The 14,834-nt window shown below is 43.5% G+C and overlaps 1 protein-coding gene across 4 annotated transcripts in view; it reads left to right on the plus strand.

The window, feature by feature from the left end:
• pde10a (phosphodiesterase 10A) overlaps positions 1 to 14,834 on the plus strand; it is an 88,598-nt gene that overhangs the window by 22,851 nt on the left and 50,913 nt on the right. For 3 of the 4 annotated variants that reach the window (XR_014569896.1, XR_014569897.1, XM_083775646.1), the window contains exon 2: positions 8,491 to 8,622. Coding sequence is in view for 1 of the 4 variants with exons in the window: in XM_083775646.1 (XP_083631772.1) it covers positions 8,491 to 8,622 (132 nt within the window). In the remaining 3 variants the exon portion in view is untranslated. Of the gene's footprint in view, positions 1 to 8,486; positions 8,623 to 14,834 lie in introns of those variants that run through there. The other variant, XM_083775647.1, reaches the window with a different exon arrangement.

The following is a 14,834-nucleotide window of genomic DNA, read 5'->3' on the forward strand; positions in this document are numbered from 1 at the left end:
TATGGTTTTTGGGATCTGCAGGAAAGTGCAAAGAGATGGACTTCATAATTGTCCATGACAGGCCATTGACCCAGATTTGAAGGGCTGGGTTCAAGTAAAGTGGCGAAGTTGGCAGCTTGGGGATGTGTGCATACTTACTTAGTGAGTTGAGGACACTGTCATGTGATTCAGTGTGCAACTTTGATGACGATCCATGTGATTTGGCGAGTTATTTTTGTTTTGAAATTACATTTATAGAAAGGTAACAATAGGTTCAACTTTTGAAAGGTGGTGTCACTGAGGAATAGGATGAGAAGGTGATTTATCCCATTAAGACCAGAGGCCGATTCTACAAATGCCTTCTAAATCACTACTTCTCAGTTCTCTCACACTTGAAAGATTTTTCAAAAATGTTCAAAAATAGCAGATCTACAAGCTCGCAGAGCTGTTAATCGTCGGTGCACCGCCCACTCCATGCAGGGCACAACCAAATCAGGCGTCATTGTAGTTTGATCTCAACGTGTTCAAGGTCGAGCCAGGGCTTCAGAAGTTAAGTGCGCGCTCTGTGGGGTTTGATTTGTGGTGAAAGATGCTCCGGAAAAATCTATTTTGCAATTTCATACCAGCGTAGGCCTGCAATCTTTAAAGTCCCTATCAGTCAGTCTGCTTGTCACCACAGCATTAACCCTTAGAAGTGGTGCATTTTATAGTCTAGTAGATTTCCTAGTTCTACGTTGTACCACCATGTAGCACAGCCCCCCCCCCAGCCACTGGGAACCACAGACATGTCTTTGACATTACCTTTAGTGTGTGAAGGAGGTTTATTTAATACTCATTTCTATTCATCTGCACCACGGAATGACCTTTAGAAAATATTAAAATTATGATTTATTTGTGTTTGGACCACACATTAGGACCAATGAGTACTGTATATATTTTTTAAATTTTCATAATAATAATAATATATTTTTTGTTCAGCCAAAACCAATGTGCTTTTTGTGGTGCTAATTCCCACACTGCCCTCTTTGTGTCTCAAATAGGACACAGTTGTAAGGGTCTCTTTCTCCTGCCTCTGTGTGTGTCTTTGTGTCCCATGTACACCCCCCACCCCGCGCGCTCATGCACACACACACACGCACACACACCCCACTTTCTCTGATTTATTAAGCCGTATTCCGCCTACGTGCGTCAGCACTGGCTAGGAGTCTCGTGAGGCGTTCCGCTCCTGAAGAGCTGTGTCTCGTGTCTGGATAGCGTCAGTCGGCAGCCCCCCCCACACCTCCTCCTTCTCCACTCCCCCTCCGCCCCCTTCCCCCTCTGCCTCTGTCTGCCCTACAAGCTCCAGTCCACTTAACCTACAGCAAGTCCTTCTCAAATACTATTCATGTCAAATTGACAACATGTTAGCCTGTGTATTTTTTGCACCAGGGTCCCCCGGCAGGGAAGATTTGTTACTTTTGTTTTTTATTTTAAAATTATTCAACTCAAATCAATGGATGAAATCAATTGTTGAAATAATTGTGATGCTGACGTAAAAAAAAATATTATTCGAAAGTAGCCGATCTACATTGCATCGTGACGCTTTTGAAAAGCTTATTATATATATAAAACGGTGTTAAAAAGATCCAATTGATTTTAAACGCTATATTAACTCACTCCATGCCTCATGACTCCTATCCCGTATCATAATGTTGCTGGAACCCCCTCAAGGACCTCCGAGTGTCCCTTCTGGGCCGCACTTTGAGAGCTACTGACCTACAGTACACACACACACACACACACACACACACACACACACACACACACACACACACACACACAGTAAAATCATAAGTGGTGATTTAACCACTTGTAACTCCGAGAGGGGAGACAAATGTACTGTAAGTGTACAAATGTAAGCAAATGGACCATTTGTAACCTCTGAGTTAAATAAACCTGTACAGGACGGATGTTCTGTTCCTAGTGGATGACGGGGTCAGAGGACACAGACAGTAACATGTCGCTGTCCGTTCCTTCCTAGTGGATGACGGGGTCAGAGGACACAGACACAGACAGTAACATGTCGCTGTCCGTTCCTTCCTAGTGGATGACGGGGTCGGAGGACACAGACAGTGTATGTGTCGCTCTCGCTTTCAAAAATAGATTTTTTAATGCAGTCTGCAATTGAAATGGTTGAAGATTCAAAACGTTGCCGAAATGGACATTGATTATTTGCCCCACCGTCTTCCCTGCATGGGCTTTAGTTTTTTGGGTGTGTAGTAGTCGGTGTCAGCTTCCGTGCAATTGTGAAATCCGGAACTTTACATTATTTTAATCAATCTTTATGGTAGAGTATATAGCACGCCCGCAGTGGTTTATTGGGATGTGGTCTCCCTATACTCTTCCATTGAGAACTTGAAACCCTGGTTGTCGTGGGTAGAAGTTACACCCGCTGGTTTCTGCCTGTCGTGCCTGAAACTGACCCAGAGGGTTGACATTCGTTGACATTAATTTCATGCGAGCGATTCAGGATCATATCCTGGGAAGGATTGAAGAGTTGTAGATTTAAGCTTTGAATTGATTCGCCATGCGACTCCTTGCAACATGCAACTATAGTATACGATATCAAAAAATAGGAATTTAAAAGATTCCAAAAAGGTAGCACATCCAAAAAATGAATAAATGGCGAACAAAGCTTACACGTTTCAGCTATGAGCCTTCATCAGAGCATTAAAATGAAAAAAAAAACAACAACTCTAAACTTCAAAACAACTCTCACAGTATAATCTAAATGTTAAGGCGGTTATAGTTACTGCGAGAGTGAGGTCTAGCCAATGCCCAACTCGGGACTCCTGGATCGCTGCCCTCCACACTTTCCCATCCTTTTGAGCTCTACAGTGTTAGCCAAGCTGTCGCACCGCAGTGCGTCTACGTAGGTGTCAGAGTTTGGGGCGACGTTATCTGCGTAGTCAGACCATGATGGGGTGTACTCAACTTGAATTCCTCGCTACCAGAGTGAACCCCAGTGCTTCCTCTCTGCCATTGATTGAGTGTCTCAGTGCATGGTCCATCGCTACAATGAACAGGAAGCGGGCCAGAGTGTCACCTTGTAGGACGCCCGCTAGTATCTCAAATTATTTGGTGTCACCGTTGCAGATTTGGACCTTGGTTCGAGTCTGGCTGTAGCTTGCCTCTATCATCTGGATAATTTCAGGAACTCTAGGCACGGGGAATGCTCATGAGTTTTCTTTCGGTGTATGGTGGATGGTGTGGTGGAGGTTATAACATTATATTATTTTATTGTTGTTAAAGCTGTACTATGCATAATATGTAACTTTCCTCTTCTACCCTGGATTTGAACCTGGTTTCCTGCTGACATTTTACAGTCTAGCTAATGGAGCCTGCCTGCTTGCTCAGGGGATAAATTGAATTGGGTAAACATTTGTGTCAGATCCTGTGTCTAGGTGAGACATGACCTTTGACACGATCTAAATGTCTCAATAGAAGAGCGGGGAGACAAAGGTTAAAAACGGTTATATTGTATTATCATACTGCGCATGCATGCAAGTCAGTGGCAAAGTGAGTTTAATGTTGTGTAACACAATCAGATACTGACTTTTCTGTTTGGGTGTATGGGCTGTCAATGCCAGATAGTAGTTTTTTGCCACTCAGTAGGCGTTCACGCATAACTTCCGGGCAAGGACACCCAAACTTATATGTACTTGGCCGCCGACCCGAATCTCAAAATATATTGTTCCAGTGACCTCCAGAAGCAAGCATTTGAGTTCAAAATGTTCACTTAAAATATATATATTCAAAGATTTGCACACATTTTCATAGATAGGTAAGCTAGTATATCTGCTAGTAACTATAGTATATCTGCTAGTATATTGGGCTAACGTTGAAAATAATGGTTAAAGTGGTTAAAAGCCAAGGCAACACTGATGCGTTCCAGGTCTTAATGGATTAAGTTATGTGTTGTTCTCCACAACAGTCTGTAGCCCCTCACTACCGTGGGATTTCTGACGTACCACTCACTTAGTACTGCTTTGTGTGTGTGTGTGTGTGTGTGTGTGTGTGTGTGTGTCACAGAGAGGGGGAGGAGGGGGAGGGGGGGTAGTAGGACACATGCCTCCCAGCTGCGTGTCCTCCTGTGATTCATAGTTGAAGAGAGCCTACAGATGCTGCTGATATCCGGATATCTCGTGAGAAAGCGATATGTCCATGCAAGGCTCATCATCTAGGACAGGGATCTGAATACGACCTCCTTCATTCTACACACGGGGGGGGGGGGGGGGGGGGGTAGCGTTTTTCAGGCCAAGGACCTCTTATAGCTGAGAGAGATGAAGCAGGGTGGGAACACAAATTGTGTTGATACAGCATCACAGCCATTTTAACCACTTCATCCATTTATACAGTTACTGTAGCTGTTCAAAAATTAAATTCAAAAGATTTTTTTCCCTCTTTTTTTACGTCAATCTTCTCTTCTGGGGTCCCTGGCAAAACGTACACTGGTGTACTGTGGAGCGTCATAGATGGACAGCAGGCCACTCTGGTGGTCAGTAATCCAAACATGATGCTTTTCCTGGCCTGTCCTAAAGGACTGCTCAGACGGAGGATAGGACCACATGTCCGATAGAGTGCATTCAAATCAACTTTCCCCTCAACGATGATGCTCTTTGCAAATAGCTTTTCTCCCTGACAACAAAGACAATAAACAGGGGCACTTAGGTGTCTCTCGAAAACCTAATTGGCTATTAATCAGAGCTCCTCCTTTAGCCCTCTGTCGGGGCTTCCAGTTCACGGAGACACTGCTACGGTAAATATTAGTGAGATGGAGCACTTTATGATTAATTTATATACTCTGCCGTAAGATCACAGTGATTTGCGCACCCACCAATATATGTGATCTACAAGCTCACAATAAGCTTAAGTATTAGATCGGCTAATTTCAAGGGATAATTCACTTTAAAAACGTGTTTAGGGTCATTTTACTTTGGCTTTTGTGAGCACCTCAGACAGTTTTTAAGTTGCTCGTATTTTGATATGCATTTGATCCTATTCAAACTCCATTTTAACCATGATAGATTCATCGAAATCACCCGTCCTTGGTTTTGGTCACTGTTGGACAGAAACCGCCGCAGACGTTTCTGCCACACTTGCATGGGACCAAAGCTTGCTGTATGCCACCTTATTCTGGACTACTAACGTGGGAAGTTTGGAAAATTCCTTTATTCTCTCACATTGCAGTCGCAGGAACGTCAGGAAGAGAAGAGTTAGAACAGGGAAGAGTGGAAAGGAACACATAACGGGTCAAATAATAGGAAGGCACCGTCAAATCAAATATACAAAGTCCAACGGCACAGCCAATAGCCCTATTGGCCATTACAAAAAGTATGAAACAGGAACATTGGTGGAGGTAATTCTGTGGCCTATACTGGCAATGCATATATTGCTCCAGCAGTTTGTGATATTTGTGAGACATGATGCATGCACGCACATATGCAAGCATGCACACATATTGTGTGCTTTCAGCTTTTTGATTTCAGTTCGTCTCTCTAGTCTCTCCTGACACTTTACAATGCCACAGATGTTAAGGTTTTGCCATTGCTGGGTTTGGATTTCCCTGTAAATGCCAGTAAACTTATGGTCTGGAAAATCACAATCAAATATAGTTCTAGGTCACATCGTGAGTTTTCTTTATCAGATATAGGCTTTATTTATTTTTTATAATTACGAATAAGAGTGAAACTAAAGAGTAAAACTATCAAAACAAACATGTTAAACTTAACAGTGCTGAAGTTCTTCTTAAATATTTTTCTTGGACATGTGCCAGGCACAATAACCAGTATTTAGGTGTTTAGGGGGCGTTTACCTATATGTTGGGTGGAAACCTCATATGTCCAAAACTGTAACAATTCAGGATTCTTATTCAAAAGTAGAAGATCTGCAAGCTCGAGTTGCTACTTTTGATGCTTTTGTGTGATGCTGTAGTATGATCAAGTAGGCCGTTTATTTAAAAGCCCACAAACACATTTTTATGCTTTGAACTGCATGCAGTTTCAGTACGAGATAGCAGGGGTGTGCAGGAATGTGAATTGACTTATGTTACATGGTTTTTGGGCTTTTGGTATTGGATTCCATTATGTAATGTAATTAATGTAACCATGTCGTGTTTTGTATATATTTCATATGGTGATGATTTTATTGATTGTCATTTAATTTATGTACATATCTATGGGGTTTAGGTCTACGTTGTTAGAAACCCCCCTGTGGGAATGGTACCATCCAGGTCATCTACCTGCAGCTGGGCCTACCCTGGCAGGTAGTTCTACTCAAGCTGTTGACAACCAGTTGGCTGTGTCCAACATGGAAATAAATGGTGAAAGAGATGAAATAGACGTCTCATGTCTCTTGCCTTCTCATTGTGGTAACTCCAGCTTTTACTTTCCTTTATTTGGAAGGGAACAGAGAGAATAAACCGGATTTAGCAAGGATGCTAATGTACATCTGCAGACAACCATAACATAATACTGCTGTTCATAAGCCGGACTCTGGGCTCCAGACTTAACGTTTTAGCTGGTTGCGCTGTTTTACATAAAACTGTACGTGCACCAGCAGCTCATGCTCAATGTAAGGTGCACATGGTTTAACACGTGAAAAGGTTTAGTTGCACCTGGACAGATTCCTGGGTGCATGTGTGCAGACTGTGCACAGAATGGGTGCATTCTTTGGTTTTGTTTTGGTTTCCATCATAATTGTCTTGTTAGAAAAAAGAAACATGTATTATGTTATACGTATACACCATTGTTGTTTCCTTCTCCTGTAATGTCTGTGCTAACCCGGGGTTCTTTAAAAAAAACAAAATAAAAAGTTGGTCACAAAAAAAAATAATGGGTGCATTCTTGAGCCCTGCTAATTGTTAGTTGCTGTTGAGTGGAAACCTGTACAGCACATCCCGTGCTCATACAGACACACAAAGCTGTGCATAGCTAAAAAAATGCAACTACACATTTATTGTTATAGTTACTGTACTGTAAGGTATTTGTAAAATCTGCCTCAGGTTGTAAAACATTTGAACCAGGAAAGCATCTGTGTCATTTTACGTTAAGTACTCTAGTCTGTGCATGAATTTCAAGGTTTCTCAACAGTGTCACTTGAAGGTCTCACACACGTGCGTGCATGCACGCGCGCACATACCGCGGTCATGCACACACACGCACCGCGTTCATGCACGCACGCAGCATTGATGTGTGTTGCTACGACGCAGCATTGTGTTGCTACGTGCTATACACACACACACGTGCGATACCGCACGCATGCAGCGCACGCAGCATTGATGTGTTTTATTTGTGGATATCATATAAATTATATATTTCCCCTCAAATATCTTAGTTTTACCAACATTGTTAATGTGAAATAGTTTCAAGATGCTTATTTATTTAAATTGTGATAATTGCTATAGCTATTGGAGCTCTGGTGGTCCCAGAAGACAGGGGATGTAAAGAGGAAATTATGCCCGGGTAGAAGGCATCATGACTGGGGGTGACTGGGAGGAGTGACTGGTGTTGACATTGCGGATCGTCTGACTCTGCCAAAACGGAAGAGTTACCCTTTAAAAAAACACCTCCATTCAGTTTCATTGTAACTGAGATTTTCGATCATAATTCATAATTTTTTTAATACCGTATTTAGCTATAACGAGCGCAAATGTTCGATGCTAATTGAGTAGCAGACTAGCAGTGCTAGTCTGCTACTACCATAGAGCGCAGGGGAAAAAATGGCTACTCTCAGCTGCACAAGATGAGATTAGACCCCATCCCTCCCAGAGAAAATCCCATAGCCTGGAAGGACGATCGGCCTGGCTCGGCCAATGATTAAACGACTCGTTCGAGTGACTGGTGGGTCCGTGTCATAGAGTCCGTACGGGAGATCCTATAGTTTACAGGACCGAAATGAACGAATCATTTTAGTGAACAAGCACGCGCATTGTACACACACACGCGCAAATTTCACGCATGCGCACACCACTCTACATGATATAGGTACACGGACATTGCTGACCATTGCTGGTTTCACGCATGCGCACACCACTCGTGCTCATGAATGATACACACGGACATTCCTGAATGTAGGAGTGATTGCAACACTCAAAAATATATATACAAGCCTATTCTCATTTTATATTCAATACAAATATTGTGTTCATTCACTACTCTTGTATGATGAAGTAGGACGTACACATACACATTTGAGGTTGTTCTGCCCCGACAGCAACACTATGACAATCATCACAGTATATGATGGGGGACTAGAAGATCATCACAGTATATGATGGGGGACTAGAAGTATTGGCTGAAAGAGACAGAGAAAGAAAAAAAGAGAGCTCTCCCTGTGATTTTGTGTGACACCTTGTGTCATGATGTCTTTGTCATCGGGGGTGACGGATTGCGACGCGTCACCGACAGGGCCAAGTGGATAACTGTGTCATCTCTCCTGTGCGTGTGTGTGTGTGTGTGTGTTGGGGCCCAGGTTTGACAGATGAGAAAGTGAAGGCCTACCTCTCGCTGCACCCTCAGATGCTGGATGACTTTGTGTTGGAGAGCGTGAGCTCCGACACGTTGGACAGATGGCTGAAGAGGAAGACCAGCGGCCGACCTGCAGGTGACAGCAACCATGCACACACACACACAAGAATTAAATGCCATTGGCAATGAATGGAGAATTTACGTCATATGTGTCTGAGCAAATCGATATTTTTGTGTTAACACAAACATTAAATGCCATTGACAATGAATGGAAAATGTACGTCATACTGTATGTATACAAGCAAATTGGCTATTTTGTTCTAACAGAGAGAGAGAGAGAGAGGGAGTGAGCGAGAGAGAGTGAGGGAGTGAGAGAGAGGGAGTGAGGAAGAGAGAGAGGGACTTTACAGGTCATTAGACGTGTATGAGCTGGCCGAGTGCAAGCCGGCCGGCGCTCCACACACCGTGCATGGCCTCTGCTTCACAGCCCAAGCGCATCCATCAAGGGCCCGCGGGGGGCTGGCACTCAGCCCAGTGTGAGCCGGCTGACGTCAGAGCCCACCCCCAGGGACTTGCAGCCAGGGGCTGAAGGGGAGGGGGGGGACTGGCTCACAGTGTGGGTGTGCGTTAAGGGGTGGGTGGGGGGGGGGGCTTGTGGAGGATGGATTTGTCGCATTTTGGAGCGATTTCCTGCATGGAGGAGGTCTGCAGAGACCTCGGTGGCCATGCGGTCTATACGCTCCACACCGTGCAGCCTTTCCCTTCTCTCTCCTCCTGTCTCTCCATCTGAGACAGGCCTGGTATATCCCATTTTGGACTGAGGTCGATAAAAAAAAAGCTTTGTCAGTGGTGCTCAACCTTTTTCATGTCAAGGACCCCCAGAACCCCAGAACCCCAGAACCAATATTTTAGTTAAAAATGTTCGCTCTGAAATATATATTAAAAGATTTGCGGACCCTTTTTCACGACTTTTCAGAAATAGCAGACCTGCTATTTTTCAATGGCTAAAGCATAACAGAATGCTTAAAACACCGAAAGGGGTTCCCGCCCAAAATGGGATATATGGAATAATATATCCAATCCACAAACCAACTTATCCCATTGTAAGACCTGAGGTTGATTCTACAAATGCCTTCTAAACTGATAGTTCTCACACTTTCAAGTGACCAGGATGCTTTCCTGGTTTTAATGGGTTAATCTTGCTCATGTGGGTTTATCGGATAATATTTTTCAAATTTCAATGAATCAAGCTAAAAAATATAATAGATATTTTATAATCGACTAAATCGGTTACGGTAGTCTGAAACTTAACCCTTGTATATTATACTGCACGTACAATGGTGTGTGTGTGTGTGTGCGCACGCACGCGCGCGCACACCCTTGAGTTAATCCAAAGTGATCATGTCCTGTATATGAAAAATGTGTCAGCCTGTTCCTTTCAGAGATAAGAAATATATTTATATATAAATGCTGCATACAACTAAACACAAAAAAACACAATATTACTGTATAGTGTATAGTATACACAGTCAAATCCTGAGTGTTAATTTAATTCAAAATAATTAATTTAATTTGACCATTACAAGCCACAGTCAAGGAAAAGGTAAAGGGATTCTCGTGCATCAGTGCTTTTCATGTGCACTATCCCCATTTTGGAGTTCTGGAGCTATCTTCTATCCAAGAAACTCCCAGAACAAGCATAGCTGTGTCAGCTCGGCCGGTAACTGACAACTAAATGCAGTAATCCCATGTCTTGTACAAAACATGCTTTAATGTGTTTTCCAGCCATTGACAATGAATCCTTGGACATTTACAGTTATTTCTTTGAAAGGCACTACTTACTTTATTGTCATGGATTTCATAAGACAGAGGTTCTCAACTTGTTGTACTGTATTTTATACAGTATCTAATATAAGGTTGAGCCGCGGTGCCAACTGAACTGCAAATGCCTACTGTAGTTGTGTGTTGTGAGCCGGCGGGCCCCTGTGTAAACTGCTGCTGCAAATGTTATTGATGGCTGATTGGACATTGTATTCAGTTTGTAGAATGGGTACAGTTCAAACGAAAGTAGCCTACACAGGTCAATACAAAATCTGACTGCTACGAGTATAAAACCAGAAAAAGCTTAAGGGGCGATTCACACTATGGTCCCGGGTGCGCACTCGGGACCACTTTGCAGATGTTGTGGTAGTGTGAATGATGCGTACCGTTCCCGGGAGCGGATCGCCCAACCGTCCCCGGGACCGCATGGGGGGCGGGTCTCTGGACCGTTGAAGTGTATTCAGATACGGATCGTTCCAATGTGAATGCATGCGTACCTACAGAAGGAAGTAAAAAAAGAATGTGACATAATCTCTAGTCGACGAGCCAAGCGTCAACAAAAAAACACACAGACGCTGCAGGACGCGTAACACCAGCACATTTCTCAACGCCGCCCGTCTCCTGTTGAATCTGCGTATACACGCAGCACCGCAGCACGCGCTGATCTTATTCTGCGGACTACACGTGGCTCTTGGGCTTTGCTTGGCATAGTTTCCAAAGTAAAAAATAAAATAATAATAATAATAAGTAGAATCCATAGCAAACTAATATCAAACACGACACTGGAGCACAGGAGCACAGGATTCAGTCAGTCTCAGTGTGAATTGCTTATCATAGGCAATTCACACTGAGACGGACTGAATCCGTTTCATTGGAACCGTTTCCGAATACGGTTGCCTGGTCCCCGATGGCCATGATTCACATTGCCCGAGATTCAACAGTGCACCCGGGTACACTTGCATAACATACTTTAATCCTCCAGATGGTGGTGTGCTTGATGGCTGGCGCGCCCGGACACTGACCATCAACTCTGCGACATTGTCTCAAATAAATCCAGACACACATTGCATTGCCTCTTTGGCTCTTTGCCGTTATACTACTTCACTGTCATCCTGCCTGCTATTCACTGGGTCAGTCAGTTCTGTGCTCCAGTGTCGTGTTTGATATTAGTTTGCTATGGATTCTACTAATTATTATTATTATTATATATATATATATATATATATTTATTTACTTTGGAAACTATGCCAAGCAAAGCCCAAGAGCCACGTGTAGTCAGCAGAATAATATCAGCGCGTAATGCGGTGCTGCGTGTATACGCAGATTCAACAGGAGACGGGCGGCGTTGAGAAATGCGCTGGTGTTACGCGTCGTGCAGCGACTGTGTTTTATTTTGTTGACGCTTGGCTCGTCGACTAGAGATTGTCACATTCTTTTTAAAAAACAGTCCACTTCCTTCTGTAGGTACGCATGCATTCACATTGGAACGATCCGTATCTGAATACACTTCAACGGTCCAGAGACCCGCCCCCCATGCGGTCCCAGGGAAGGTTGGGCAATCCGCTCCCGGTAACGGTACGCATCATTCACACGCACCCGGGACCATAGTGTGAATCGCCCCTTAGACTTGTTACTTCAGGGTCCTCCATTTTCAATTCATCAGAACATTTAAAGACATAGGCCTATAAAAACGTCTATATGCCTATTTTATTGTGTTCTGATGGGTGAGATTGCGGCCCTAGTCAAAACAACCTTTATTCCCATAACCAAAGAACCGACAATCGCAGTCACACAATGTCTTCTCCGGGTGAAAGAAAAGACGAGCGTCACACACATCATTTTACTACATCCGGTTAAGATCTCGGGTTCCGCTGGAATCTTCAAAATAAGGATTTCACTGAAAAACACAGTTTTGGTGAGTTCAAAGTATATTTAAGCCAAAAATTAAGGAAAATCATGTAACGATACAGTAGAACAGTGTACCATGAGACATGTCAGGTGCACATTATTATTGCAATTGCATACTACAATTTACTATCAATACTTTGTGCCCATTAATTTACCTGTATAGAGGCAAGTTATTTAGGCAACCCTAATTAATAACTTACCAGTCTACAAGCATGCAATGTGTCAATGTGTTGTGAGCTTGTCAGCTATTTTCGCTATGAATACCTCACGATTTTGACAAAGTGCCGCAGTAGAAAGTGACAGGTAAAGATGGAAGAGAACATGGGGATTGTATTTGAGGTTGTGGGCCAGATGTGAACACAGCACATTAAAAGTATATATGGGGGAGAGGGCCGTAGTCCAGCTTCACTCTCTGGAGTGCTGTCTTGGTACAGATTTCCATAGTGTCAGTCCTGTCTCAAGACCATGCACATGTACATTTGGTCTTAAAAAATAAGTCTATAAAATAACACAATGTTTTAGGGGCAGTGTTTCTCAACTTTTTCATTTTTTCATTTTTTTTCCATTTTTTCGAAACAATGATCTAGTACACAACCCAAACCTCTTTAAATCGTCTTGAGAGGCAACCTTGAACCAACCAAAGCTCCAAGAAAACGGGATTATTTAGGCTGACGGTTCCCTAATTGTACCACATGTTTCTGTTGGGGTTGAGCGTTTTACGTCACAAACGGTAATGTCACTTTAAGTCTACTTCCTGCGGTGGCAGAAAGAGCACCATGCGTAGCCACTTACCAGAGCACTCTGCAGGGTGTCTTGGTATACTTTGCAACCACTATAAGATCTCGAATGACAAACACTGTTTGATTGCCCTTTCACACATAGGCAAAGTGGTCATTACGTTTGATGGGATGGAATTGGATCTTGGATCGTTAATTTAACCCATTAAAACCAGAAACAACGTCCGTGTAATTTTTGGCTATTCAAAAATAGCAGATCTACAAGCTGACAGCGCGTCACTTGGTGCCGTGCTGTGAGCTTGTTTTGATTTTTTTTGAAAAATGTTGAAATACATCAAATTGTCTCTTCTGGGGGTCCCTGGCACAAAATATTTTCGGATGTACATATTAAAATAGATATAATTTGGGGGTCCTTGCCTTGTCATGACAATTGAGAACTACTGATTTAGAAGGCGTTTGTAGAATTGGCTTCCAGTCTTAATGGGTAACTCTTATACGTATATACGTATACAAATGGACACATAGGCCCTCATTTATCAATTGAGTGTAAAATATGCCTCAAATTCGAGTGTAGGTTTCGTAGTACACCCACGTCGCCACAGCATTTATAAAGTGATCGCAAACAGCTGATCCTTCCTTAATTTCGTTCCGACGTTAATAAATGTGACGGCTGAAATCTATCTGGCACGCCCTATGAAATCAAGCCTCGCCCTCGTGTTTGCGACATGAACAACTGCAGTACGACCTTGGAAACCATAGTTACATGAGTCAAGTTAAGCCTACCTTGACCGCCTCACCCCCCTCTCATACACACACACACACACACACACACACACACACACACACACACACACACAGACGCACGCACGCACATGCAACTTGCAAGCAACTGTCACTGTGTGTTAGTTGTATAATTATGCAATTATTAAAATGTTTATTCATTTAATATACAACAAGATTAGTGAACGAAAACCTGAACCTGTGATTATGTGAAGCATTAATTAAATAACATTGTGCACGTCATTGGAATGAGTTTGGACATGGACAGCCCATGACAAATGCTGTTTTGCGAATAGCTGCATCTCCTCCTCCGCTCCTGTTCTGTCTGTCACTGTCACTGACCTGCATGCACGTTTATGACATTACTCACTGTATATTAGATTGCCTCCCTGCGCAGCCTAAAGTTTAGGAAGTGAAGTTGGCACCCCGTGATTTTCCATAATGACAAAAAAAATTAAAACGGTCCCCACTTTGCGCTGCCTCGACACTGTCGGCATGTCACATTTATTGGCATTCGAGCGCGTCGGGTTTATCCTTAATTAAAAGGACGAGACGTAACGCGAGAAAGACATTGCTGTAGATTACAGTTGCCGTTGGTTGGTAGACTTGACTATATCTGCATAGCATCCCAGTGTCAGGAACACCTCAGTATTAAGACCCGTATGCAGAATAATCCAGGAAACAATGACTTGCACTCAAGTACCTTTATTTTAACTCAGAAAACCCTCCCAGGGCATACATAACAGAAAGTCCCACTCTTGGGCACACAGTGTTATAATTGAGCAACCTAACCAATAACACAGAGTCCCTAATATACCTCCATGCTCATTAACAAAAGTCTCTTCAGCTTAGAAGCACAGGTGGACACAGTCTCACAATCAGCCAGGGGAAGGGAGGCAACAGAGGGGCAAAGGTAGGGACGGCGGTCCAGGCGTGGTACGTCCTAGGACAGGACGTGACAGCACCCCCTCCTCAAAGGCCCGCTCCCCAGGGACCGAGAACGAACAGGGGGGGCAGAACCAGCCCGGAGACCAGAGTCCGGGACCCTCGTGGGGGGGAGGGGGGGTAAGGCAGGGAACTTTGCCTGGCGCCGGTTAACCAG

This window comes from Protomyctophum parallelum, assembly GCF_964188405.1.
Source record: "Protomyctophum parallelum genome assembly, chromosome: 10".
Classification (NCBI taxonomy): Eukaryota; Metazoa; Chordata; class Actinopteri; order Myctophiformes; family Myctophidae; genus Protomyctophum; species Protomyctophum parallelum.